A 26,908-nucleotide genomic window follows, 5' to 3' on the forward strand; every position below is an offset into this window, starting at 1 on the left:
GGCTACAACCCACAGCAGTGCACTGGTTTAAGAATCACAGGACAGAATTTAGGACAATCAAAGTAGAGGAAGGTGGAGGGAGGGGGGGAAATCAGGGAAAGGAGAAATGACAAAGGGAAAGGACATTAAATTTTGTACATAAATTCTGGGAAAAGTTTCAGAATCACTTCTGAATGGCTCATGCAAGGGGCAAACTGCCAGCAGCTCAGCCAAGGCTTACAGAACTGAACAGAGTTGTGAGCAGCTACCCACTGCAGGAGGGACCACGCCTGGGAGGTGAGTCCTGCCATGTTAACTACCTGATAAAACAAACAAAAAATCAACTCTGAGGAAGTAACAGAATTCAGTTTCTACCCTGTATTTTTCGCAATGTTCGGGATACATCTCAAATTACTAGGTATATAGTATGAGGAAAGGAAGTTAAAGCCCTGCAGGACATGTTCTCCTGTCCAAAGCATCCATGGAGACATCTGGTCCATGCCAAAAGGTCCTCGAAATTTGGTCCCATACATAATGTCTGTGAGCATATTTGGTCCATGCCAAATGGTCCTTGATATTTCGTCCTGTCCAAAACTACCATGCTTAGGAAATGTCTTGGGTTCAAGCAACCCATAATGGTCATTTATCCGTGTGGCTTATAGGATTAATATATTAAAAATACTATCATGTTTGGTTGGTCCAATAATTGTTCTGTGGCCTTATTGCCCATAATAACCCTGCTTGTCTCGGAGGCCTTGTTTGTTGTGGCACATGGGGTTAGGTAGATGTGTTGGTGTGGACCACATGTCTCCATGGACATTTGGACAGGGCCAAATGTCTGCTCATCAATTAAAGAGACTAATTATGAGATGACCCTGATGCTAAAATTAGCAAACAAGGATTTTAAAGTAGCTATTATAACTACATTCAGGATTACAAAGGAAAATATGTTTGTAATAAATGGATAAACAGGAAGTCTCAGCAAAAAGATATTAACTATTAAAAAGAGCAAAATGGAAACTCTAGAAATGAAAAACACAATATCTGAAACAAAAACTTCCACAGGTGGGTTTAACAGCATACTGTAAATGAAAGAAGAGTCAGTGACTCGAAGATAGTTCAATCAAAATTGTACAATGTGGAGAACAGAAAGAAAAAAATATCAGTCTCAGTGATTTGTGGGACTATATCAAAAGGTCAAACACAAATGGAGTTTTAGAAGGAGATGAAAAAATTGGATAATTCCAACGTTTGAAGAAAAAATGGAAGAAATTTTCTGAAATTTACAGATTCGGAGACCTTAGGAAACCTTTTGTAGAACAAACAGAAACAAAACAAAACAAAACAAAATAGCCTTGGAGATATATGACAGTTAAACTGATGAAAGCAACAGATGAGGAGAATCTTGAAAGCATTCAGAGAAAAAAAGACACCTTTACACAGACCGGAACAAAAATACTAGTTTCCAACACTTCTTAGCAGAAACACTGGAAGGCAGAATACAGTGGAATGGCAGCTTTAAAGTGTTATATGAAAACAACAAACTGTTAATCCAGAATTACATAAGGAGCAAAAATAACCTTCAGGAATAAAGGTGAAATAAAAGCATTTTCAGGTGAAAAGAAAAAAGAAGAGGTAATTCTTCAGCAGACCTTCTCTATAAGAAAAGCTAAAGGAATTTCTTCAAGCCACAGGGAAATGGTGCCAGATAAAAATTCAGATCTTAATTTTAAAAAGTATTTATGACTGTTTAAAGTTAAAATGATAGCATGTATAGCATATTATGTAATAAACATAAAAAGCATAGCATAAATGGTAGGGAATAAAAGACCTATAAGATTGCACTAAAAAAAGATTGCAAAATTATTACATTTTATGACACCATTAACTTTCAACAGGCTGAAAAAATAAGGATGTATATTGTAATCTGCAGTGCACACTAAAATAATAATACCAAAAGGTAAGCAAAAAAGCCAATCAATGACTTAAAGTAGAATTCCAAAAGCAATATCAATGAACTCAACAATGATAGGAGCAGAGGAACACAAAACAAATGAGACAAAGCCCTAAAGCATAGATTAAGAAAACTATGATCTGCTTAGTTTTTAATTTCAGAAAAAATTGGGGTCATATTTCTGTGGCCTTTAATTCTCTTGATATTTTTCTTAAAATGCAGTTTTCCAAACACAAAATAGAAAATTTTAAAAATACAATGCAAAATCATACTAAAAAAATCTTACTGAATAGGTTTGGTTAAATGTATCCTTCCTTCATCATCCCAAGATCCAACAATTGTAGTGATAACAACAACAGCAACAACATCAACAGATGTTTCTCCTATAACATGATATATGCATTTCTGAGAAAAACTCAAGGTCTACAATATTATGAATTAAAAATAATATGATTTATGGGAGAAACAGGTTAGAGACAGATCAGCTAAGATCTATGCCACTTGCTAGCCAAAGCTATTGGCGATCAGTGTTTCCTGGAGTCTGAAGCATGTAAAATTTTGGGGACACTTAAAAAAAATATGTTAGTTTAACTGCCTGACACAACTCAGCAGTGTGAATTCTGAATATTTCACTACATTTTTTTTTTTTTGCTGCAAACTCTTTGAGCTCCTCTTCTTAAGACAATAACTTTGCAATATCTTTTTCCAAACAGGGAAGAGAAAGATAATATAGTGTTTCATCTAACACAGTGATTTTAAACATTTTTCATCTCGTGCCACACATAAACTTATTACTAAAATTTTGCAGCACATAAAAAATGTATTATATTTTTTGCCGATCTGACAAACATTAGGTATAATTTTGATTCATTCACACCAGACGACTATTGTGTTGGCTGTTGTCATTTTTTAATTTGTCAATCTAAGGGGAAAAGACGTCAGTGCCCTTGACTAAATGGTCAGGTACTGCATATTTAAAAAATTCTTGCCGCACACCAGTGTGCTGTGACATACCAGTTAAAAATCGCTGCTCTAACATGATGGATTGAAATTTGATTTGAGTTGTTTGATCATTTTGGGGAGCCACTCCTGTATCAGAATGGTTAGCAATAACTTAACTATACGTGGAAGCATCAATGAACCACATAAATGTATACTAAACTTAGAATAAACCTATCCACAATTCCACTTCCCCCGGCTGGATCCCTAAAATGGTGCAGCCATTCCAAAGCCCCTGGGGAAGAAAACATTGAACTAGAAAGAGACCGTGGTCTTAAAAGAAACAGCCAAAATATTTTACTATGCAAGTGTTACAAAAAGGCCCCACCACGTGAATGTGCCATCTTAGACGCAGTGAAGGGGCCCATGCAAGATAGGAGCCCCGACAAGAAAGCTGCATTAATGCCACAATGGACTCTGCTGGGCTTATAGCACTCCAGCAACTGCAATGGACACTAAGGGAAAACCATGCCCAGCTTGGGGAGGAAGTTCACTGTGGCCGGAGGCTGCCTTCGAGGATATTTAAAGGCACAAAAAATAATCTGGTGGGAACGCCAGCGTCCCAGCACTGAGGCAATGCACACGAAAGTGCCATCTGCCAGAAGTCAAGAGCTGAGCAAGGTTGAGGGTGCATGTTTCTGGCGGGGGGACCCCAGGTACCAGCACTCATTTTGATTTTTCCTAAAATAGAGCAAGAAAGGGTCCAGCCTGTGCAGCATTTAAGCTAAAGCTTTTGTCTTGTCTGGCTGAAGATTGTAATTCTATTCCCACATTTTTTTTTTTACTGCCTTTAACAAGAAAAAGCCATGTTTAACACAACTTTCCTCTTATAGTAATACCATTCCCAGAATCACCCATCATGAAAGAGCTAATTGATGTAATGAAAGCATACATTGGCAAAAGATAGGCGGTAGGTAATAATTACTAACCTCCAGCTGCTGTCCTAAGTGGTTCATAAGTATTAACTAGTTTATTCCTTGTAGCCACCTATGGAACAGATTCCTGCGTTACCACCATTTTACAATCCTATTTTGGGTAGAGGTAAAAGCTTTGTTCATTTGACTGTTTGTGGGCTTACTGAGAACCCACTGGTTCTTGAGTAATTTCAAGAACTCTATTCAATTACTTTGATTAAACATGAATAAATCTTCGTGGCCTTTGATTTTCAACACTCCAGGATATTTTTACCATAGTAAATTGAACTAAGCCTTTATGTAAGTCTGTGTAAGTGTAAAGAAGCTATAGTTCATGAAATGACAGTTTTATTGTCTTATATAATAAAAGCCTAATCTCTCTATATAAAAGCCCAGTGACCAAAGAGTGGAATAACCAGAACGACCGGTTGACCAGTCGCTATGATGTGCAATGACCATCAGGGGTCAGACACTCAACACAGGAGCTGTCCCCTGGTGGTCAGTACACTCCCACAGCAGGAGCAGCCACTCAGTTGATGGGAATGAGCAGTGCTCTCATAGTGGGAGCAGCCACTCAGCGGGCGGGTCCACAGCTGCTCGACTGACCTGGATGAGCGAAGCTCCCACAGTGGGCTGATCCCTGCAGGCCATGCCCCCACCAGTGCATGAATTCGTGCACCGGGCCTCTAGTATGCTAATAGCCTAATATGTCTGGTTGTCTGGTCGTCCGTTCAACCAATCAAAGTGTTATATGCTAATAATATGCTAAGGCCACTCAATCGCTCATTATGACATGCACTGACCACTAGGGGGCAGATGCTCAACACAGGAGCTTCCCCCTGGTGGTCAGTGCACTCCCACAGGGGTGTGCTGCTCAGCCAGAGGCCAGGCCTCCACGGCAGCGCTAAGGATGTTCAACTGACGGCTTAGGCCTGCTCCCTCCGCTCTGGACTGCAAGAGGGCACAGGCCAGGCTGAGGGACCGCCCCCTCCCGAGTGCATGAATTTCATGCACTAGGCCTCTAGTATCTCTTAATTTGATAACCAAATAGGATAATAGGAGTCCCAAATAAAATGTTTTTGGTATGGTTTACTTAGACCAGTGTGTTCCAAGGGTCATTTGTTCCAGAATCCCCTAGTGGGAGATGGTTAATAAAAATATGCATTTCTTTATTCCATTTTGGATCTACTGAACTTGAATTCCTAGATATGGTCTTGGGAAATGTTTTTAGCAAGCACTCCCAGGGGTTCTCATACTAAAGTTTAAGAACCTCTAATTTAAACTAATGTAAATGCTGTGAAATCTCTATGCTTAACAGACATAATTATTGTATCACAAGGCATTTACAAGCTTGAATGTTACTTAAAAAATGAATCAATATATTTTTGTTTCTTCCATGCTAATATAGGCTTACAAGTGCTATTTTAAACAAATGATATAATATGGGGGGAAAAAACTACAAGATTTTGCAGATCCTTAAATCAGATCATTGATTGATTGAAACACCTGGGGGTTGGTCTTCCTAATAGCATAATCTGAAAAGTAGAATAGAGTTCACTGGCTTTAAATGAATCATTTCAGGATAAACTCTTTTCTCTTATGAGCTACTTTTTCCCTTATGACCTAATTTCATTCCAGAAAGAAATGAATTTTGGGGTCTTGCAGTTCCGTGTGAGCTCTCCCTTCTCATCAATATTAGATTAGAAGAAACATCCAGGATCATTCTTTTAAAAAGTTTAATGAATTTTTAAAAATGTATGAATATAGTTGGGAAAGCCTGCTAGTGATTAAAGAGGCTTGGTTTTAATATTACACTCATTTCCCTTCCAAAATTCTCTTCCACATTTCATGAGACAATATATTTCTCCTAATTAACCCAGGTTGAAATTAATTATTTTAGTCATTTTCATCACAACATTTAATTTTCGACGCTCAATTTTCTAGGGTTTGTGTCCACGTCTCTCTTCCATGTCACCTACAGAACACACTTCCCATCCAGTATGTTAAATTAATATTTCTACCATCATTGAAATGGGTTTTTAGTGCACTACAAAAATGCATACGTGTGGGACATCTCTGGGAAGATTTCATTTCCTCGTGGAAGTGTTTATAAAAAACAACAGATTATCAAGTTTTAGATTGGTTTAGAATGGAAATAGAGTAAAACTAAGCTACCATTTATTATATGCATTAATTGGTATGACTCATAATTAAAAATAAAGAAGAGAGCTCAGCCAGCGTGGCTCAATGGTTGAGCATCAATTATGAACCAGGAGGTCACAGTTTGATCTCTAGTCAGGGCACATTCCCAAGTTGTGAGCTTGATCCCCAGTGTGGGGCATGCAGGAGGCCGCTGATCAATGATTCTCTCTCATCATTGATGTTTCTATCTCTCTCCCTCTCCCTTCCTCTCTGAAATCAATTAAAAATATTTTAAAAAATAAAATAGTGAAAGAAAGGGAAAATAAAAATAACTTCATTTAACCTTGTATGTAGGTTAACATACATGTTTTGTTCTTTTTCCCGTGTAAACTGAGTTTCAACAAACAAAATTAGTTTCTTTACTTGGTGTTGATAAAAACCAAATGTCAAAATTTTTAATTTCTCCTTTTGATTGTTAGTTCTTCCTGGTTGATTGATCCTTTTCACATTATGTCACTTTTTATGGCTGGTAATATTCTCTGCTCTGAACTTTGTGTTACATTAATGTAGCAACAATCTAATTTTATTTTGCTTAATGTTTACATGGTATATCTTTTTCCATCCTTTCTCTTTTATTCTTTTCATTGCTTAATAGCTCATTGCTTCCTCACCACCAGCTTTATCAAGGTATAATTGACAATGAAAATTATATATCTTTGATGTGTACAACCTGATGGCTTGATATACATTAATAAATAATCATCACAGTCAAAGTAATTAACATATCCACCACCTCACATAGCTAGCTTTTTCTTGTGTGTGTGTTTGTTGAGAAAACTTAAAATCTAACCTCTTTGCAAATTTCAATTACACATTAGTATTGTCCACTATAGTCATATTATCCAGTAGATCTCCAGAATTTATTCATCTTAGATCATTGAAACTTTGTACCCATGACCAACATCTTCCATTTCTCCTCCTCCAATACTTTTAACCTACTTATATCATTGTAGTTGAAGTGAGTTTCATGAAGATAGGACAAACTCTGCCAGTTAAAAATACCCATTCGCTATCCTTTATTTTAGTTACTGTGTTTTGATCACTAATTATCGATGTTGGATTTGGGTCTATTATGTTATTATTTGCTTTCTGTTTGTTTTCTTGGTTTATCATTTTGTTGATTCTCCTTTCCTGCCTTCCTTTAAATTAAATTGCACTGTAGGTTTTTAGTTTATTTGTGTTTTGGGCTATGTTTAGTCCAGAGTGGAGTAAGCAGAGGGGAAAAACTGGTAAACTCATGGCTGGTTAGGTGGTACTTCAGATTTTGGTCTTGTTCACCGACCTGCTTGCTATTATTTTCTTCCCATATACCTGAAATTGCGGCTCTGCACATTCCACCCAAATTCCATAGCTGCATTCAGTGGGAGGCAGAAAGTGAAGTGTGCTTTTTGTCTTACCCCAAATTGGAGCCAATTCTTCCAACAAAAGGTAATGAAACAAAAACTACTGCAGACACTGTGTAAAATATAGAGCATGGTAAACTGGCTGTTTAGAGCCAACAAGCTGTGTAAAAGAAACTCATTTTAGAATTGATAGACCTCAGTTGATCCTTGGTGTGATCAATGATGTCTTATTCAGCATGCCAGCTAGCATTTATTGCCATCACTGAAAATTCATTCAATCTGGCAATTGTTGCCGATATAGGTTGTATACAATATCATCAGAGGAATGTCATTGCTCGTTTTATTCTTGTAAGTCTTCTAAGCACTTGATCTATTGAAAGAACTTCTGATTAACACATTTTCTAAAAATGCCTAATCAGGGTAATTCTAAACTTTTACATGCAAAAGCATGCTCGAGCACATGGAGTACTGTGACCACTGCTGGAATGGCTAGCAGTTAGACCACTGTTTTGTGCATAAATTGTTGCTGGCAAGTCATCAGTAGAGACAAACCAGTCGTATGTACAATGTACACTTCTGAAAAGTTGTGAATAAAATAAATTTTGAACAGTGAATTATCTGGAGCTCTATAATGAATCCTTTTATAAAGCAAATTACTGCCCTCTGATTTTTGGTATCGCATGTGTTATGCTTATATAGTATTTTTGTTTAGACTGGTTTCCTCTAATGTACAAGTCAGTCTAGGGCAGTGGTCGGCAAACTCATTAGTCAACAGAGCCAAATATCAACAGTACAAAGATTGAAATTTCTTTTGAGAGCCAAATTTTTTAAACTTAAACTATATAGGTAGGTACATTGTTATTAACTTAATTAGGGTACTCCTAAGCTGGCCTTTGCTAAAAACGTCCTCAATCTGATTGAGGTACATTCGCTGAGGCCGACCCCTTCCAACTCTCCCATCCACACTCGTCTTGTATACTTGTTTCGTCTATCTCCTTTCTGAAAACCGACTTCTGCGCATGGGCCACGAAGTTTCAATCGCACTGTACGTGTGCGCCCGCACATGGTATTGTGTGGAAGAGCCACACTCAAGGGGCCAAAGAGCCGCATGTGGCTCGCGAGCCGTGGTTTGCTGAGCCGCAGTTTGCCGACCACTGGTAGGGCAACAAGGCAGATTTGTCTACTTAATGCACATGACTTTGGGGCCTGCATTTTGCTTTTAGCAGCTGCTGGGCAGCGGGACATGGTCCTTAATTAGCTGCCTTTGCCGCCATCAGGCCGCAGTCAGATTTGATTCAGTAGATCGTTTGTTTCAGTCAGTGCTGAGAGTGCTCCCTGAGGAGAGACGCCCATGCTTTGGTCTAAAGAACCAGGAGAGAGCCTCCCACCCAAAGCCATGCTCTGCCGGTCAGTCCTGAGCTTCCAAACGACCTTGGGGGAGTCACTTTGCTCCCATTGCTTTCATCTTTTTCCAAGCTCCAGATGGTTTCACCACCCAATGTTTTCACTAATGACAGAGAACATTTCCAAAGCCATTCTAAGTGCTTTTATGTAGATTTTTCTTTCTTTATGTGCAAATATTTCCTCCAGCTTTATTCTCAAATATAGGTAACCTATTACTGCTATTCCTTTTATTAAAAAATATATTTTATTGATTTTTTACAGAAAGGAAGGGAGAGGGATAGAGAGTTAGAAATATCGATGAGAGAGAAACATCGATCAGCTGCCTCCTGCACAGCCCCTACGGGGGATGTGCCCACAACCAAGGTACATGCCCTTGACCGGAATCGAACCTGGGACCCTTCAGGCTGACAGGCAGACGTTCTATTCACTGAGCCAAACTGGTTAGGGCCTATTCCTTTTTTATAAATGAATAAACTGAGGCTCAGTGATATTAGGAGAATAAAGTTCACACGGCATAAAAGAGGAACTCACAACTTTTATCAATTGTCCTACAACCTACTATCACTGAAACCACTGTGAATTAAGAACACTCACAAAAAGTTGTTTCCTGAAAAAGAGCAAAGTCTATTTATTTAATATATTGCTCAAGATTGCCAACTGCATAGTGGAGTTTTTACCATTTATTGGATAAATTTAAATTCAAATATTTCCCTCTGGGTAAGACTTTGAAGACTGATTTTGTTTCATTTCTGGTGTTTGTAGAGGGAAAATGCTGTATCAACATTATGCAGTTGGTTATTTGCAACCACAGGTAGCACTTATTTTCTCTGCAAAAGGCAGCATAGCATAGAGAGCTATTGTTCTGCCTACCTTTTGGGCAGTGTGAATTCATAAAGAGTATGTGTGAGGTAATTTGTCATATTTTTTCCCTATTTTTGTCAGCTTGGTGCAAAGGCATAAAAAGGCTTTCTTCTCGTTACCTGTAAGATTTTTCTTCTTCCTCTTTTTGCAAGAAAGAATGTCGACACTAGAAATTCTGTTCCTCTTGAGTTACTATGAGTTAAGGAGGCAAGGCTTTCACCCATGGCACTTTCAGATGGGATCCTATTACTGCAGGGGGTTACCATCGCCCTCTGAAATTGTCATTCGTCATGGGTGTGTTCATCCTAACATTTTACATTTCGGAGGCAGCTGCATGTTGTGTTCTGACCAGCAGCTGCCCACCAGAATTCTTCCAATACAATGGGATAAACATCACTCTGTGTGTGCATAATTCTTCCTTCCACAACATTATCAATAAGACATTTTATTTCCAAAAATTGTGCAACTGAATGGAGTTGTACAGCAGCCTGTTGCCTTAATAGTCACAGGCAGGCAGGTCACACTTCCTCATTGATGGACCACATTCAAATATGTGCTGTGTCAATGAAACATGACAACAGGTAAAAATCATTATAACTAAATTGGCATTTGAGTTCTCATCTTATTATCTGATTTTTAATTTATTGTCATACAAAGTGTGACTAGAAAGTGATCACTGAATCAATCCATGGAATGAAACCTGATTTGTATTCTGTGAAAATAAATTCTAACATATTCAAATTACATTTGGTTTTTCTAAGCAAATATGTATCCACATGATACATATTTATTTGGAACACACAAAATGTCAGGTTTTTCATGTTTAGATAGAGGATTGGTCTGCATTTAGTGACACATCATCGATCACTGAGTTGGTCAGGCCCTGTATCTTCCACTAAGTTGTCAGATTGGCTTCATTGTCTCCTCATGGTCTAGAGCAGCGGTTCTCAACCTGTGGGTCGAGACCCGTTTGGCGGTCAAACGACCCTTTCACAGGGGTCGCCTAAGACCATCCTGCATATCAGATATTTACATTACGATTCATAACAGTAGCAACATTACAGTTATGAAGTAGCAACGAAAATAATTTTATGGTTGGGTCACAACATGAGGAACTGTATTGAAAGGGCCAGAAGGTTGAGAACCACTGGCTAGAGTATGGAAGGTCAGACAGGTAATTTAGGAACTTGAATAAAGTCATAAATAATGATATGGTAGGTAAAAGATAATGTGTGGCAGCATATAAGAGATAATTTAATCCAGATATTGAGGGTAAGAAAAGGCTTACCCCAAAATATGGTTTTAGGACTTCACAAGGTCACAGAGCAATGAATAGCTTCCATTCTCCCATCCTGAAAGCTGCAGATTTTCAGGAGCTGGTGGGAGCAGCAGAAAGAGTCCAGCGCATGAACTTTTAAATGCCGGCTCATTAAAACTAGTAGCCATGTGAATTCTGAGAAAAGTTCCCTAATTCTGAGCCTCAGTTTCTTTATCTATCCAGACTAGAGTAATAATACTTAGGTCATGAGGGCTACTCTGAAGATTAATAAACTAATATAACCTAAGCATCTGGAACAGGAAAAAGATAAATAAATGGTAGTTCCCATGACTTTCGTAATCCTTGCCACCACCAAACAGACCTTCTCTTATAATACCCAACTCTGATTTCTATCTAAGGTAGTCCCTAAACCCTGGAATATATGACCAGATATGATTGGGTACAATCAGGATACCTGAAGATGGAGCCTCACGTCAGCTGCTTTGTTATGGCAATGTACGCAATTCACACTGAACTAAAAGACCAGCACTTTTATTTTTTATCATAATAATAAAAGGCCAAGAGGCGTCATGACCGAAACTACCAAACGACCAAATGACTGGTCACTATGAGATGCATGGAGCACCTCTCGGGCCCTCCCCCACGGCCCACAGGCTCTGATCCAGCGGCTGGTGGGCAGGTGGGGCAGCGTGCGGGTGGGCGGGGCTGCTCAATTGTGCGCACTGGGCCTCTAGTATAATATAAAACACAAGAAGAAAATAAAGTTATTTACTATTCCTACCACCACAGGAAGTGTCTTCAAGCTTATTAGTGAAGGATAGATTAATTTTCATAGGGGTGAAGGAATTTTGAAAGGATGGGGGGCATTTGAAGGAAATAGATGTAGAACAATTTTCAGGAAGCTGATCAAGTAACTGGTGTAGAACATAGAATATCTATGTCCATATTTATAGAAATAAGTTATTGAGACTATTTCCTAAAAACTTAATCTATGCCTTCCTAAAAACAAATTATGATTTTGACATTAGACTTAATTTGCAAAGACAATTCTGATAGAATTGAATATAGATTTGACTGAGAAAAGTTTTAGACATTTAATAACAAAGTTTGCTTTTAATAACATAACCCATAAAATGTAAGTGTATGTAAGTTTCTGAGAATCACTGACTTTCTTCTTATATTACAATCATTTGTTAAGCCCTAGCAGGCTTGGCTCAGTGGATAGAGCGTCAGCCTGCAGACTGAAGGGTCCCAGGTTCGATTCCAGCCAAGGGCACATGCCTGGGTTGTGGGTTTGATCCCCAGTAGGGGGTGTGCAGGAGGCAGCCAATCAATGATTCTCTCTCATCATTGGTGTTTCTATCTCTCTCTCCCTCTCCTTTCCTCTCTGAAATCAATATATATTTTTTAAAAAAATCATTTGTTAAATTTAAATCAAGTTCATATATTTTTAACGTTATTAGTTATTTATATTTATGTCATTACTAAAACAAAAATAAGACTCCCACAGACTTTGGTTTTCTTAATATGCTCCATCTCAGAAGTGTTCTTTTCCTGAGTACTAAGAAAATTTAAATTTAATTAATTTAAATGTTTTTACCAATGCCAAAGGCCTTTCAAAATGCATTATGTTTCTGTCAGTATTTGCATAGCCTCATATGTTTTATTCAGAATGCTCAGCTACTTAATGAGCATAGAACCTCAAATGCCATTTGAAAATATGAAACCTTTATCTTTTAACTTGGTTTTGCTTTCATGCATAACGTGACTCTAAAATCACAGTTGTGATATTTAGTAGCTGTCTTTGCAAAACTCCAGGCAATACATCTTTCACATTTCATTGAGAAGAAAAGAACCTTAATCCCACCAGGATCTTCATTATTAGTTCTTCCTCTGGACTTTTCTCCATGGGGATTTTGAGTTGGCCAGATATCTCTCTGACGAATCCCTAGACAGACCTGCATCTTACAAAGGCAAGCTGGAAGAGCAAAAATCTATTTTTGAGGAAGGGGATTAAATCTTACTTCTTGTCATCTGGCTCACTGTGTCCAATCCAGTCATTACTGCTTCCTATTCAATATTGTACAATTATTCTCTTACTCATGTAGTAGCTTACCTTCACTTTCAGTAGTCTAACAATAATTAGCCACTCAACTGCACTCTCTATTCCCTTGAATTCTACTAATTCTAAAGACTATTGTACAAACCAATCTTTACACTGGATCCTCTCTCTAGGGAATGCCAATTCAATTTCATCAGCAGCAAAAATTGAAATAGCCTATTCCATATTCATCACAGATGTTTATCTTCCATGGACAAGAGTGGCTGAGTGAAATGTTTGAGAATCAATTGGATGAGAAATTGTTTATTTCTTGAATTGGCCCAATTCTCATTTTTAAGCATAGTGAGGCTTTAATCTTCAGGTAGTTGCTTTTGTGATAAAAAATGTCAAAAATGGCAAAATGATTCCAAAGTCACACATTCTTTCATAAGTACTAAATACTGTAACAACTCAAATGTTTATTCCAAATCTTTTCTCTATGGAATGATTAATTGTCATCATTATTTGGTACCTTCTCACCTATATCCCTTGTTTCAGTGCTAAGAATTTGTTCTTTCTATAAAAAACCAGCTGTCTTATTTCTAGAAAAATACTGAATTATTTTGTTTCAATTGTGTTAGGCATGACCAATAAATGTATGAAATCTACCAATAAAAGTATGCAAACGTAAGAACTTATCTTTTGCCTTACTGACCTATTCTTATGTTATATTAAAAGGTTACCTTTACCTCTCTAGCAATGCTGAGCAACATAGCTTTTTACAAACTGGCCATTTCCTTTCTTGTATCTTTGTTTTGAAAGCACAAGTCCATCTGTCTAGAAGTGCTTACCTTTTTTCACTGTCCATTTGAAAACAAAGTTCTTTCAAAGTTCTGCTCAAATTTCATGTTTATGAGGTTTTCTCCAAACATTTTTTCTAGACACACACACACACACACACACACACACACACACACACACACACACCAAACACACACTGCACTGTTTTCTCTCTTCCTGGCCCTCTAATAGCACATCATGTATTACTTCATCAAATTAGAATGTTTTGCCTACACTCTCTTTTCTTATTATAGAAGATCCTCGAGGTCAAGGTACATCCTTTATTCATCTTTGATAATCTAGCTCAGTACTGCCATGGTTATGGCACACACTATGTACTTGTTAATAATTGATTGCATAGTATATGCTGACTTCTGTAAAATTATTCCTCAATTCTGGAAAATAACTACTATTTTTCTATATTGAAAACATTATCTGTGACCATAATGACTTAAGCAGAATATTCTATTTTAAATAGACATATGTTAAATAGACTTACCGTGGTGATCAAACCATTACCTTATACACCTGAAACTAATACAATGTTATATGCCAATTATATCTTCATTAAAAAGGTAGATATGCTATTGTAAAACTTTAGTTTTTAAGGTTTTCCATGAGATACAAGTACATTTTAAAGTTACTAACCACAAAAGGAATAAAAGAGGGGGTGTCAATTTATTTGTAAAAATTAACTCATCCAGGTAAAATAAGGCTTTTTAACTAAAAGGTAAAAAGAAAGTTGGCTCTTGTGATCTCTTCAAAATGAGTCTTAATGTTTAGTCTGCAAAACAGAGCAGAGTTGAACTAAAGAGAATTAAGGGTGAAACACGTGTACTCCGATCATTTCAGAGGGTGCTAGGGAGAGCACTCAGCAACCATGCTACGTGTTCCAGACCTCACCAGTTACCAACAGTCTAGAATGACCCAAATTGTACTCTTTTTAGCTCATTGTAAGCTGAGCCAAGATATTTTCTATTTTTAAACAGATAAAAATAGAAGCCAATTTATAAAGTTGTTCATTTATGAGACAAAACATCCATTGTGTTTATTGCTTTCTTCCTTATTACTTTTCTGATAACCACAAAGATTTAATTTTCTGTTAAGATGATTAAAATGATTTTGCTAGGAATGTGCCTAAATGCTTGGAATAGAGAAAGCATAGCTTCTGAGTTCCAAAATAGCTATATTTGAAGGCATGTGCGTGAAAGAACTTTCGTAAGCATTCTTGGACTGATATTTTTTTTCTCTCAACCCCTCCACCCACACCCAACTTAAAAAAAAAACAACTTTGGGTGGAGTTAAGAACTCTTTTCAAATCTTAAACAATAACTGGAAATCCTGAAAATGTATTCTCCTTTATCCAGTGGGGAAAACATTTTAAAGTACCTCCTCCTTTTTTCCCCTAAGAATTGTTTAGCAAGGGATTTACTTAGGGGTTTCTATTTTGAACAGAAAATTCAGTGTTAACTGCCTGAAACATAATGCCATCTGTCTCAAAGACAAAATCTTTTTCCCCCCAGTACTACAAGTACATGGTCCTAATAACCCAGATAAATATATCAATTCAACTACTTTTCTTTAATTAAGTGGTGAAATTAGTGACTTAGAATATGTACCATTAAAATGTGAATATGATTGCAAATTAAAACATATCAAGTATGCCTAAGCTTAATTTTTAAGTATTCTGATTAATAAATTATGTCTCACATATATATTTACCAGGGTGGCGGGAGCTGTCAGATGAGAGACAAGGGCACAGAGCACGGTGTAGTTAGTGGACAGGGAAATGGGCCAGGAACCAGAGGACCAAAGAACCACGGAATCACTCTGATGTCAGGTTCCTCAAATGTATACCACCTGCTGGGACCACTCACACATCTACCCAGCACAGCAGTATCTCTCGAAAATAAAATTGGAACTTAGTCATAATGTAGTTTAAATGTGAAGTGATGTACAAATGTGCAACATCATTCATTATATACTTATATTTAGGGTATTCTGAGCTGCTAATTCCTATAACTATCATTCTGACCATTCCCTAATGTAAGAAGGAAACTTCATCTCTTTTCTCCAAATCTCCCATGAAAAAAAATTCAAACATTTTATTTAGAGTTTATATGCATTTCAAAAATGCTAAAGTTCCATCCCTCGATCTTTATTACAGCCTGACCTTTCTTACATAACCATGACATTCTTCAAGAGGAACCGGAAGTCTGATGCTTGTTGGTCTCATTCAGAGAGACAGGATCTCTGGTATCAGCCCCAACATTGAGCCTAGAAAGTTTATGTTATACCAGGTTTTCTATTTTCAGGAAAGGGAAGTTGAGTTATATGCCGTCGCAGGGGACATCCTTTAGTGCCTAATCTTTCCTGGTTCCAAGTAAGCCCTCATAGGGCCTGAGTGAAGCCACAACAGGACAGCATCTAAATCATCCTGATGTTCACTTGATGAATAAAAACTAAGGAGAACAGAGGCTAGACTCTTGCAGCTATCTGAAAAACACAGGCGATTCTGACTCAGAAAAGTCTTACCTTCCTCATTCTCTCCCTCTAATTTCCCACCATGATGGTCTGTGCAGAGAAACTGAGAGTTGTATACTTTTCAGTCATACAACCCTGAAGGCAGTTCCTGCTTCTCCATTTCCCGTTGACTAGATACAGTGGTTCTCAACCTTCCTAATGCCGCAACCCTTTAATACAGTTCCTCATGTTGTGGTGACCCCCAATTTCATTGTTACAAACTGAACATAATTAAAGCATAGTGATTAATCACAAAAACAATATGTAATTATATATGTGTTTTCCGATGGTCTTAGGCGACCCCTGTGAAAGGGTCACTAGAAGCATCTCTAAAATAAAATGTTAGTTCGTTATGGAGAAATGCTTAACACAGGCGAAGTGTGTATGTCTCATTGCTTTTCGTAGTTGGTTATTACTTTATATTGCTGATGCCTAGACTATCTTGGCTCTAAACTTGGTTCCTGAAGTTGCTTTATATGCATTACATAGAAAATTGACATTTCATATCTCAGCTGTTTTTATTCATAATGTTTCTTTTCCAGGATATTTACTGAATGAGTTAGACAAATACATGGATGGCAAAATAAACTGGCTATAATTACATGACAAATTCTAACTTACAAACTTTGTAACAAAGCAGGCAGCATAATTTACAATGTTGAAAAAAAGATCAGTAATATGAATAAGGTCTACTTAAAACATTGTTATTATTTTAAAACACAAATTAAGCAACAATCGAGGCAATTTATTTTATATATTAACTTATACATGCTGTCCAGTAATATAACATACTAGAGAGTGATGAGGATTTAGTATCTCCAGTACAGATTATATGTCAACAACCACTCTTAAAAATTTCTTGCCCATGCCTATAACAGTACATTTTGAAACCATATCTGGGCATGGGAAAGGGCATCAATATTGCCAAATTTGACCACTACTCACGAGAGGATATTCCCAATATAGGCGTAGTAGGAGCAACAATAGGGCGTGGTCCCATCACAGCAGTAAGATCTGCAGTCTTTGCCACACTGAGCAAGACACTTGTCTACAAAAACAAAAACAACATATCCAGTTACAGTTCTGAAATCACAACTTCATGAAAAGTTATCCCATTTCATACCTTAACCACTCCTCAGTGAATTTAGATTTTTGTTTAACGTACTCAGAATGGTAAAAAATTTGTAAACATCTGAACTAATCTTCCTTCTCTATTAGATATAAAGCTAGAAAAGGCAAAGACCATTCTTTGAATCACCTGCACCCAGCACCATAGTTGGTGGTCAGAATTGAATAAGACAACGAAGGGAGGAATGAATGACCTAACTAATCAGTCATTCAATTTGTCAACTGAGTTCTCATAATAATTCTTAAATTGTCAAGTCTTTTGACTTTAGGGTATTACTCTCAACTTCATTTAATGGAAAATGTTATTGACATGAATAATGTCAACTGGAAATAATTTTAAAATAATGTACAATGATCACGGTTTGTTTACATATGGTAACATGAATAAGTCTGCATATCTTGTCAACGTATTTGGATTAGAAAATACAAAATTTCCCTAGATAATTAAGTTGTGAAAAATTAAGAGTTTAATGTCAGGTTGAAGAATCAATAAACTATGAAACAGCACTCTGTAATGGGAGGAAGGTATTTTCTGATTAAAAAGGACATGTTGGAGCTAACAAAACCAAATTATTATATTTTTTGCCACATGTTTTTGGTAAGGAGAATTATACCAAAAATGTTGAATAGAAATTACCCTGAATTTTAAAAATTCTTTATTCCATATAAATAATTTATGTTTAACAGGTTAAGGTTACCATTTAGTTATGGTTAGTGGTATACATTATAATGGATATATGAGCTTCAGGTATAGTATTAGGAAAACATGAAGTACAGCCTGATAATTTAAGTTAGATGTTCAAAAATCACAAAATAAAAATAAGTCATTTCCAACTCAATCTCTGAAGCTAATAACAATTTTCTAAATTGTGTAAGGCTTTTGCTTTCTTGCTCAAGTCACATAAAAATATAAGATGTTATATTTAGGTCTACATGCCCAATTGATTTATCTGGAAAGAAAAATTTTGCTTTTGCTTTTAAATCAACTCCTTGCCAAGATGAACTTTTACAAAAGGATATGACCAAAAAGTAGCAAAGTTCATTCACCTTTACCAATAATGTGTGGCCTTTGTGGAACAAGATAAAAAAGTTCACATTTTCTTTCCCCCAACTTTATTTCTAATTTCTAAATTAACAAACTTTAATGTCTTCCTCTGGGATGGGGTAAAAAGAAATGGGGGGGGGGGAATAGTTACCTTTGTAAGATGCAGTAACTGCTTAAATTTACTTGAAAATTTTAAAGATAGAAACACAATCTAATGATTTATTGACTGTATGCTTTTTGCAGAACGCATCAAACTTTTAAAGGCTATTTATTTTCTCATTTTCCCAGTGAATGTTTACTGCTCTCCTTTTTTGTGTGCTGTTTAATTAATTCAAATATTTAGGAATGTTTTGCTTCATGATCTTAAAAGCTATAAAAGACATTGAGATACAGGCAGAGCTGATATCCTCATTTGTTCTGCGGGAGGACAACCAATATGTAAGCAGCTTTATGAGGTACCTTTTCAATGACATCCAGGACAGGGATCTTACTAAGCACTCCATGAATATCAAAGACTCAATTACTACTATTGCATTCAATTACTCTTATTGTAAGGACATGCTGATATCAAAATATTTTGAGCCGATGTGACAGGAAACCAAGCCCAAGATCTTGTAGCCAAGAAACTGGCTTTTACCTGCAGCAAACATCTCCATCATGTCACACATTGTTCATGATTTTTATGGCATTTTCCAGTGCTCCTGTCTACTTCCCAGAATTAAACGACTGAAAAGGGCAGATTTAATAGCTCGGCAAATACATTCACAACCATGGCATTTCCAGACCGAGGTTCCAACCACACCTCAAAGCTTATTTTGATATGTTAGTTGCTTTCTCCACTTTATTTGAGACTAATTCTACAAAGATCAGAGTCTGAACAATACAGGAGCGTTTTCTCACTTGTAAAAAAAAAATGGAACATTTTTATTGACTTCAGAAAACAAATAATATTGCTTCTCATATTCAAGGTAAGATCCTTGAAAATCAGCCAATGCAAACTTAGTTAAAGACATGAAGATCTGGACGAAGGTTTCCCACCCCCACCCCACCTTAAGGAATGTGTCCTACAGGAAAAACAGCATCTGGCTGCAAAGATTTGCTCAGAACAAGGTTCTTATAAGCTACAGCTAAGGATAAGAGAGGAAGGAAAGGGAGGGGACAGAAGTCACTCTAGCTGAGACTGCAAAGGCAAAACCTTGGCCAAATCCTGTCTTTGTAGCCTGTACTGGGCGTTGGATAATAATGTAAACACTTCATTGGGTCTCATTCCAGAAGTGACTCCACAATACAGCATGATGCTTCAGGTATAGAAACTTGCTCGTTATTTCCTTAACAAATGGGCCAGGAATTTAATGCATTTGCTTTGGGGTTATAATTCAGGTTATGGACAGCATACTACTTGTGTTTTTGTCCCATTAAAACAATTCATTTAACAGGGTGTCTGAACTATTCTTACTTCTGTAGTGTCCCCTTATCTCATCTCAATTCTCACTTCCAGCCATAACTCTTACTTCCAACCAAACTGAATTATCTATTTTTGCGAAGACACATCTCGTGGTTTTTGCCTTTGTGCATACTATGTCCTATAACTTCATCTCCAAGACCTCCCTATCTGTCAAAGGCCTAGTTCCTAAAAGTCCTACTCAATTCAGTTTTTCTGAACAAATATTGACTGCGTTCCACTTATGGGCCAAGCGTTTTGCTAGTCTCTGAGACTATTAAGCTGAGCAAAACAGACATCATTTTCATGGAGCTTACACCTAGGCCAGCAATAAGGCCCTCTCCTTTGAACACCGATAGCACATGATTGTACCTCTCCTGTGACCCATTTGGGTAATGGACACACTATCTCCTAGCCAAGACTCAGAGGATGGGCTCTGTCCTATGTGTCACTCACCATATCTCACTCAGCAAATATTAGATGAACGAATATGGAAGCCTCTGATATAGAGTTCAGGAATTAACACCAAAGAACACATTAACTAAATATTTCTTATCAAAGACAATAAGTCAACTTAGTATTTTTGGCTTCAGATTGTGTATTTTGTAGCTTAGCCGGGAGAGATGTGGAAAGAGAGAAGAAATGGATGGAGAGAAAACTTTCTGAACTAACCAACCAGCTCTGCGGGAAGGGAACCAAGAGCAGGAAAAGTGTGCAAATTAGAAGCTTTCTCTTCACCACAAAGTATAGAATAAGACAAAAGAATAAGAAAAAGTTGTTATCAATGGTGTGGTTGAGTAAGAGCAAATGAGGTTATTACAGTTGCATTTGCTGTGTTCGATTTTCTTATTTTTGTGTTCTCTTGATAAAGACAAGGGGTAGGAAAGAATTATCATTACTTCAAAGAAACGAGTAAAGAGATAAAACAAATATGAATGCAGTTGATTCTGTTAGTCCCTCAAGTTCTGAAACCTTGTATGATTTAAGTAAAAGAAATAAGTGTAAACAGATTAGAATGTGAATTCTCCTCATTAAACAGGAAGTGCGTTTCCTACTTTTATAAATTTCTTCATTTTCCCTACAGGAAAATATCTTTGAACTAACTTATGGAAACCACTAATTTGCATTTAAATAAACAGACTGAAAATTTCCATAAGAGTTATTGTGTGTCACTTCTGGCAAAGTTGAAAGAGGAATTCAAAGCTTTTGATGTGCAGATAATGTTGAAGAACTCTTCATTTCAGCTCTAGTATCTTTATATGCACTTATAAAAACAATCTTTCTATATATTAAAAAGTAAATCACACTGCTATACAGAAATTTAGTATCGCAAGGTCATGGGTACCAGCCTGTGGTTTTCCTCATAGGAAATTAGAGACAGGGAAAACATTTTGCAAAACACTTTGCTTTTAGCTTGTGTTGTGAATAGAAAACAGATGCAAACGCCGTGTGTAATTAACTTTAGACCCGAGTAAGGAATGCAAGGCCAGATCATCGGGCTCCATAGCAATAGCTAAAGAAGAAAAGCACTTTGCCTCACCAGTCATCAGCAATGCTCACTGAGAGGAATCAGGAGGAGGGAAATGAGTGCCCTTCACTTACAAACAAGGGCTAAACAAAATCCACGAAAACAGACTAGACTCCAGGTGAATGTATGCCTCCCAAAAACCTTATGTTTGATTTCAAAGCATCCAATTGCCCCAGGCGACTGCCCTAGAGAATCGCCTTCTAAAGAATAAAAATAAAGGTCTCAGGGGTTTTATCTCCAGAGGGAAAAAGCGGAATATTCAAAACGCGAGGGTGGAGAGGCAGTGAGGAGCCTGTAGTGAAATGCAAAAGTCACCACTCGGGTTCGTTGGAAAACGCCAGCAATACTGCTTAGACTTCAGGTGCTTTTTAAACATGTTTTCCTTCCACCCCTTAGCCTCCGATCGCCCTAATTCCGGAGTCGTGGATACGGATACAACTGGGTGATGTTCCGTTATCCAGAGAGTGAAATCCCCTACGTGTGGGGTTGGGGGTTCCAGGTTGCTGGGTGCAGAAAGGGAAAGAGAAGGAAAGAACAGCGAGGGAACTTCAGAGGAAAGGGCACCATAAAGGAGGAACAAACCCAAACCGCGTGGAGGTGGAGACCAGGGTCCCCGTCCCCGGGACCACACCATCTTCGCGCTCCCGGGGCGTCGACTCAGACTGCGTCGCCCGAGTGGGACCCAAGCGGGGCCCCGGGGCCCCCATCCCGCTCCCCCGCCCTGGGTCACTGACCTGCGAGCACAGAGAGCAGAACCAACTTTGGAAGCAAGAGCCCTGGACCGCCGGGCAGCCTTCGTGCGTCCATCCAAGCCGGTGGCCGGAGGTTGCGCGCCAGGCCAGCGGGACAGACAGACAGACGGGAGCGGCTGGGAGCGACGGCAGAGCCCGGAACGGAAGGGGATGGAGGGGACGGAGGGGACGGAGGGCGGTCAGATGGAGCCGGCAGTGCACCCGGGAGGGGGGTCGCGCAGAGACCTGGCCATGGCCCGGGAGCCTTGGAGGGGAGCCCGGGGGGCCGCACCCGGCCGCGATGGGGCCGAGGTCTCTTTGTCTCTCCCGGCGGGGCCCTGGCGGCGGGCGAGGGGGACGATCGTGTGTCCTGGGCCACCGGGGTTCACGTTTCATCGCCGCCGCCGGTGGCACCGACGCGGGCTGGGGGCGGAGGTGGCCCGACTCCTCCCCACGCCCCAGTTCTTCCTTCTGCAGTGACCCCGGGAGCAGGGCCCTCTCCCGGATAGAAGGTCTTCTAACCCTGGGCTCTGGCTGTTGCTATGGAGTCTAGCAAGCTCCTTTTTCGCTCTGACCTCCACTCCATTTTTTACCCCCCTTCCTTTTGAAGCCATGGATAAGAGATGAAGAATCGTATTTTTTTGTGTGTGTGTCTTTAAACAAATGAAGGGCATTTTCAAGGTGGAAGGCATTGGACCAAAAAGGTAGTGATGAAAATGCAAGAGAACTGGAAAGTACACATCCAGTATATGGTAGCTCCGCTGAAAGCTGTTAAAAAAATTGTTTCTTTGTTAAACATCCAAAGCACTTCCCATATAATTAGGAAAAACAAAAACCAAAAATGCACACCATGGTCACTATTGTTTGACAATGCTATGGAGTTAGTGGCCTATGGGATTAGGCAAGAGAAAGAAAATAGAATTATAAAAGTTAGAAGGAAAATTATCACTTGCTGATGATATATGCTTTTATACATGGAAAATCAAAGAGAATAAACTATAAAGGTCTACTAATACCATAAACTAGAGTTGAATGACTAAAAATTCAATAGCATTCTTTTATGAAATGAAGAGTCAGTTGGAAAGTTCTCAGTCATATGCACGAAGGAATAAAAAACATAAGTGAACAGAGATACTTCTCTTGACTGGAAAATTCAACAATATGAAGATACCAATTTTCCCTAAATTAATCTCTAAATCTGGGAATCAAACTGAGCTCAGCAAAAATACCGATATGATTTCTTTTCAAACCACTCTGATTCTAAAGATTACAAAAGAAAATGAACATGTAAGATCTATTAAAAATGAGTAAATGAGCTGATAAAAATATTTCACAAGAGGATAGGCAAAATAAATATGTCAATTAACTAAACAGAAGTTCCCAATTTATGTTGTTCTAAAGTAGTATTAGCTTAATTTACATTTTGGCTAAGGAAACCTATCATCCATACTTTCAGTATTTTTTTTCTTTTTTGAGGTAGGTGGTGTATATTCTCATTTATTTATTCTTTGTATTCATTCATAACTTCACATAGTTGAAGTGTAATATCTGCTCAATTATATATACTGACTTTTTTTCAGTTAACATTGTATCCTAAACATTTGCATTATTTGTACCATCTCCATAATCTTTACAGTCAGTAGCTGCTTACAATTCCAGTAGGTCATTTCAGCATATTTTACTTAGCCTTTCTTTATTGCTGCAATCGTCTCCTTACAGTTCTGTCCATTTCCACTTCCTCATAGTCAATCCGTCTTCCAGGCATTAGCCTGCTTAATTTTTTAGAAGTAATATCAGATCCCCCATCCCACTGATTGAATTTTTTAATGGATTTCCTTTTCCTTTTGAATAATATTCAGACTCCTTACCAAAACCTACAGTGCCAGGCACAGTTTGGTTCCCATCTGTCTTTCTGATTTCTCATCACATGTTCATCCCTCCTTTGTACGATCTGGCCACAGAGCCTCTTGGCGCTTCTCAGAAGTACCAGCCGTTTTCTTGCCTCAGAACCCTAGCTCATGCTATCCCCTCTCTCTGCAGCAGACCTCTCCCCAAATCTTAAACTTTGAGTTCACCTAAAAGGTCACTTCTTCAGATTTCTTCCTTGATCACCTTCTGTTATTATCAATTAACACACTGTATTAATTTAATATGACTTTCAGGAAATTCTGATGTATATTTAAATTTGAGAACCATTCGTCTAGGAAATTGCTGTCCAATGAAAATATCACATGAGCCACATACGTATTTTAAGTTTCCCATAGCCATGTTAAAGAAGTAAAATGAAAGAGTGACATTAATTTAAAGATATATGTTATTAACTTTGGTCCATCCAGAATATTATTATAACATATAATCAACATAAACAATTATTGAGATATTTTGCATTATTTTTTATATCATCTTCAAAATCCTATGTGTATTTTACGTTTAATATCCCGTTTTAATTTGGATACTAAACTTCTATCAGAAAACCCAATCTAGATTTTGATTTCATAAAATTTACAGTTGAAAAAGTAGATACACATACCAAAGTTGTTCCATATATACCTAAAAGTTTTCTAATAATGAATGAAGCAACTGATTTGACATTTTAATTTAAATTCATTTAAAAATTTAGTAAGTCTGTTGCTCTAGCCACATTCTGAGAGCCCAAGAGCTGCATAAAGCTATTAGCTACCATATTAATTGGCGCAAATCTAGCAAATGCCCAAATTGTACCACGAGGAACCTGCCTCTTGGGCACCAAATGCTACTACAAGAATCCCTATTATTGGTCTGTCTCTGGCCTAAGTGACTTTTTTGCAACACCACAGCACTCACAAAAAATATAGATCTCTGTGTGTCTTTGTCTTTATGGAACTATCTTATTTATTCTCTTATCAGTGCATGTGACTGGAAGGGCCATAGTCACATCCCTGTGATCTAGCTGCAAGAGAGTCTGGGAAGGGCGGGGGTAAGCTGGGAGAGGTCAAGGGAGGAAAAATGGGACATACTTAATACTTTCAACATAAAGAATTTGGGGGAAAAAAGAGAGAGTCTGGGGATGTTGAGTTTTGGCATCTTCCTTGGGGAGGCTGGTCTATGTAGGTAGAAAATTTGCAAAGCACAGGAAAGGTGCTCTAAGAGTGCTGGGCAGTCACAGAAGTCTGGTAAACAGCCACTGCTTGTCCCCACTACAGGGTAAGCTCCCATCTCAGGGATTTCATCATGTTGTTCAGGGATAATTCACCCAGAGCTTTGAACTTAGTTTGGCTCAAATGGCAGTGCAATAGTTTTTGGCTTAATCTAGAAGTTTATGGTTCACACCAAAGAATATGAACTAAGAAATATAAAACATGTGCGTTTCCCTGTCTGGGGAAAATCAGTTTCAGTATGACCCTGCTGTGAGGAGAACATACTCTTATCTATTTGCTTTTAACCTCTGCTACTGCCAGGATGATTTTTCTGATAATTTCCAGGGCCTTCTCTGGATGATAAGTTAAAAATGGAACATGAATGATAGCAGGGATGAAGGGTAGAATGACCTTGAGTGCACAGCAAAGAGTGATCCAGCTGGTGATGTCAGGTGATGTGTCCATCAGGAAGCTTGCTTCCCTAGCCTCTTAAAGAGAAGCTGACTTGAATGCAGGCAGGTGTAGTACTAACTGCCCTTTCTCCACCACAGACTTTTTGTTTGCTTAGCAAGGGCATCTGATCCAAGAGTAGTCAATCCATAGACTGGCAAGCAGTTTATGGCATTACTTGCAGCAAAGGTAAGTTCAGCCCATCAGATGAATTCAAATTATGAAATACCAAAATACAGCAATAGTAGAAGCCGAAAATATAGGAGGGTGAAATGAGGAGAGAGCAGGCAACTGTAATGGGTCATTTGCTGGCCTGTGTTTACAAGGAAGAAGTAACTATGATTAAACAGAAGCAAAGGTGTAGAGAAAAAGTTAAATGTGTATATGTATACATACTGTTTTAAGTCTATTCAGGCTGCTATAACAAAAACGTCATAGACTGGTAGACGTATAAACAACAGAAATTTGGTTCTCACAGTTCTGGAGGCTGGAAACTCCAAGATTAAGGTTCCGACCACTTCAGTTCTGGTGCAAGCCCACTTCCTAGTCAGCTGCATCCTCACATGGTGGAAGCAGGTAGGGAGAGCAGTCAATTTTCTGAGGGCACTCATCCCCTTCATGACGTCTCCCACCTCAGGACCTAATTACCTCCCAAAGGCCTCATCTATTTTTGTTTGTTTGTTTGTTTTTGTTCAATCCTCACCGGAGGATATTTTCCCAGTGATTTTTAGAGAGAGTGGAAGGGAAGGGGAGACACACAGAGAGAGAAACATCAATGTGAGAGAGACACATTGATTGGTTAGCTCCCCATGCACCCTGGCCAGGGCCAGTGATCAAGCCTGCAACCGAGATACGTGCCCTTGACTGGAATTGAACCTGGAACTCTTCAGTCCATGGGCCAATGCTCTATCTATTGAGCCAAACGGGCTTGGGCAGGCCTCATCTTTTAATACCACCATTTTGGGACATTAGGATTTTAAATATGAATTTGGGAGGACACAATAATTCAGATCATAGCACATATGTATACACACATGTACGTATACCCATATATGCACACATATATTCACATGTGCACACACACATATGGCTCTGGTTGTTTCCTTCTCCTAGTGTACTCTTTATAGGTC

At 38.2% G+C, this 26,908-nt stretch overlaps 1 protein-coding gene across 1 annotated transcript in view; it reads right to left on the reverse strand.

The window, feature by feature from the left end:
• CYYR1 (cysteine and tyrosine rich 1) overlaps positions 1-22,608 on the reverse strand; it is a 73,356-nt gene extending 50,748 nt beyond the window's left edge. The window contains 4 exon segments of the mRNA XM_006095956.3: positions 17,285-17,387; positions 22,216-22,484; positions 22,486-22,556; positions 22,558-22,608. Coding sequence (XP_006096018.2) covers positions 17,285-17,387; positions 22,216-22,484; positions 22,486-22,556; positions 22,558-22,608 — 494 coding nt within the window.
• Positions 22,609-26,908: the final 4,300 nt, after the last annotated feature.

The sequence above is a fragment of the Myotis lucifugus genome, unplaced genomic scaffold (assembly GCF_000147115.1).
Source record: "Myotis lucifugus unplaced genomic scaffold, Myoluc2.0 scaffold_163, whole genome shotgun sequence".
NCBI classification, from domain to species: Eukaryota; Metazoa; Chordata; class Mammalia; order Chiroptera; family Vespertilionidae; genus Myotis; species Myotis lucifugus.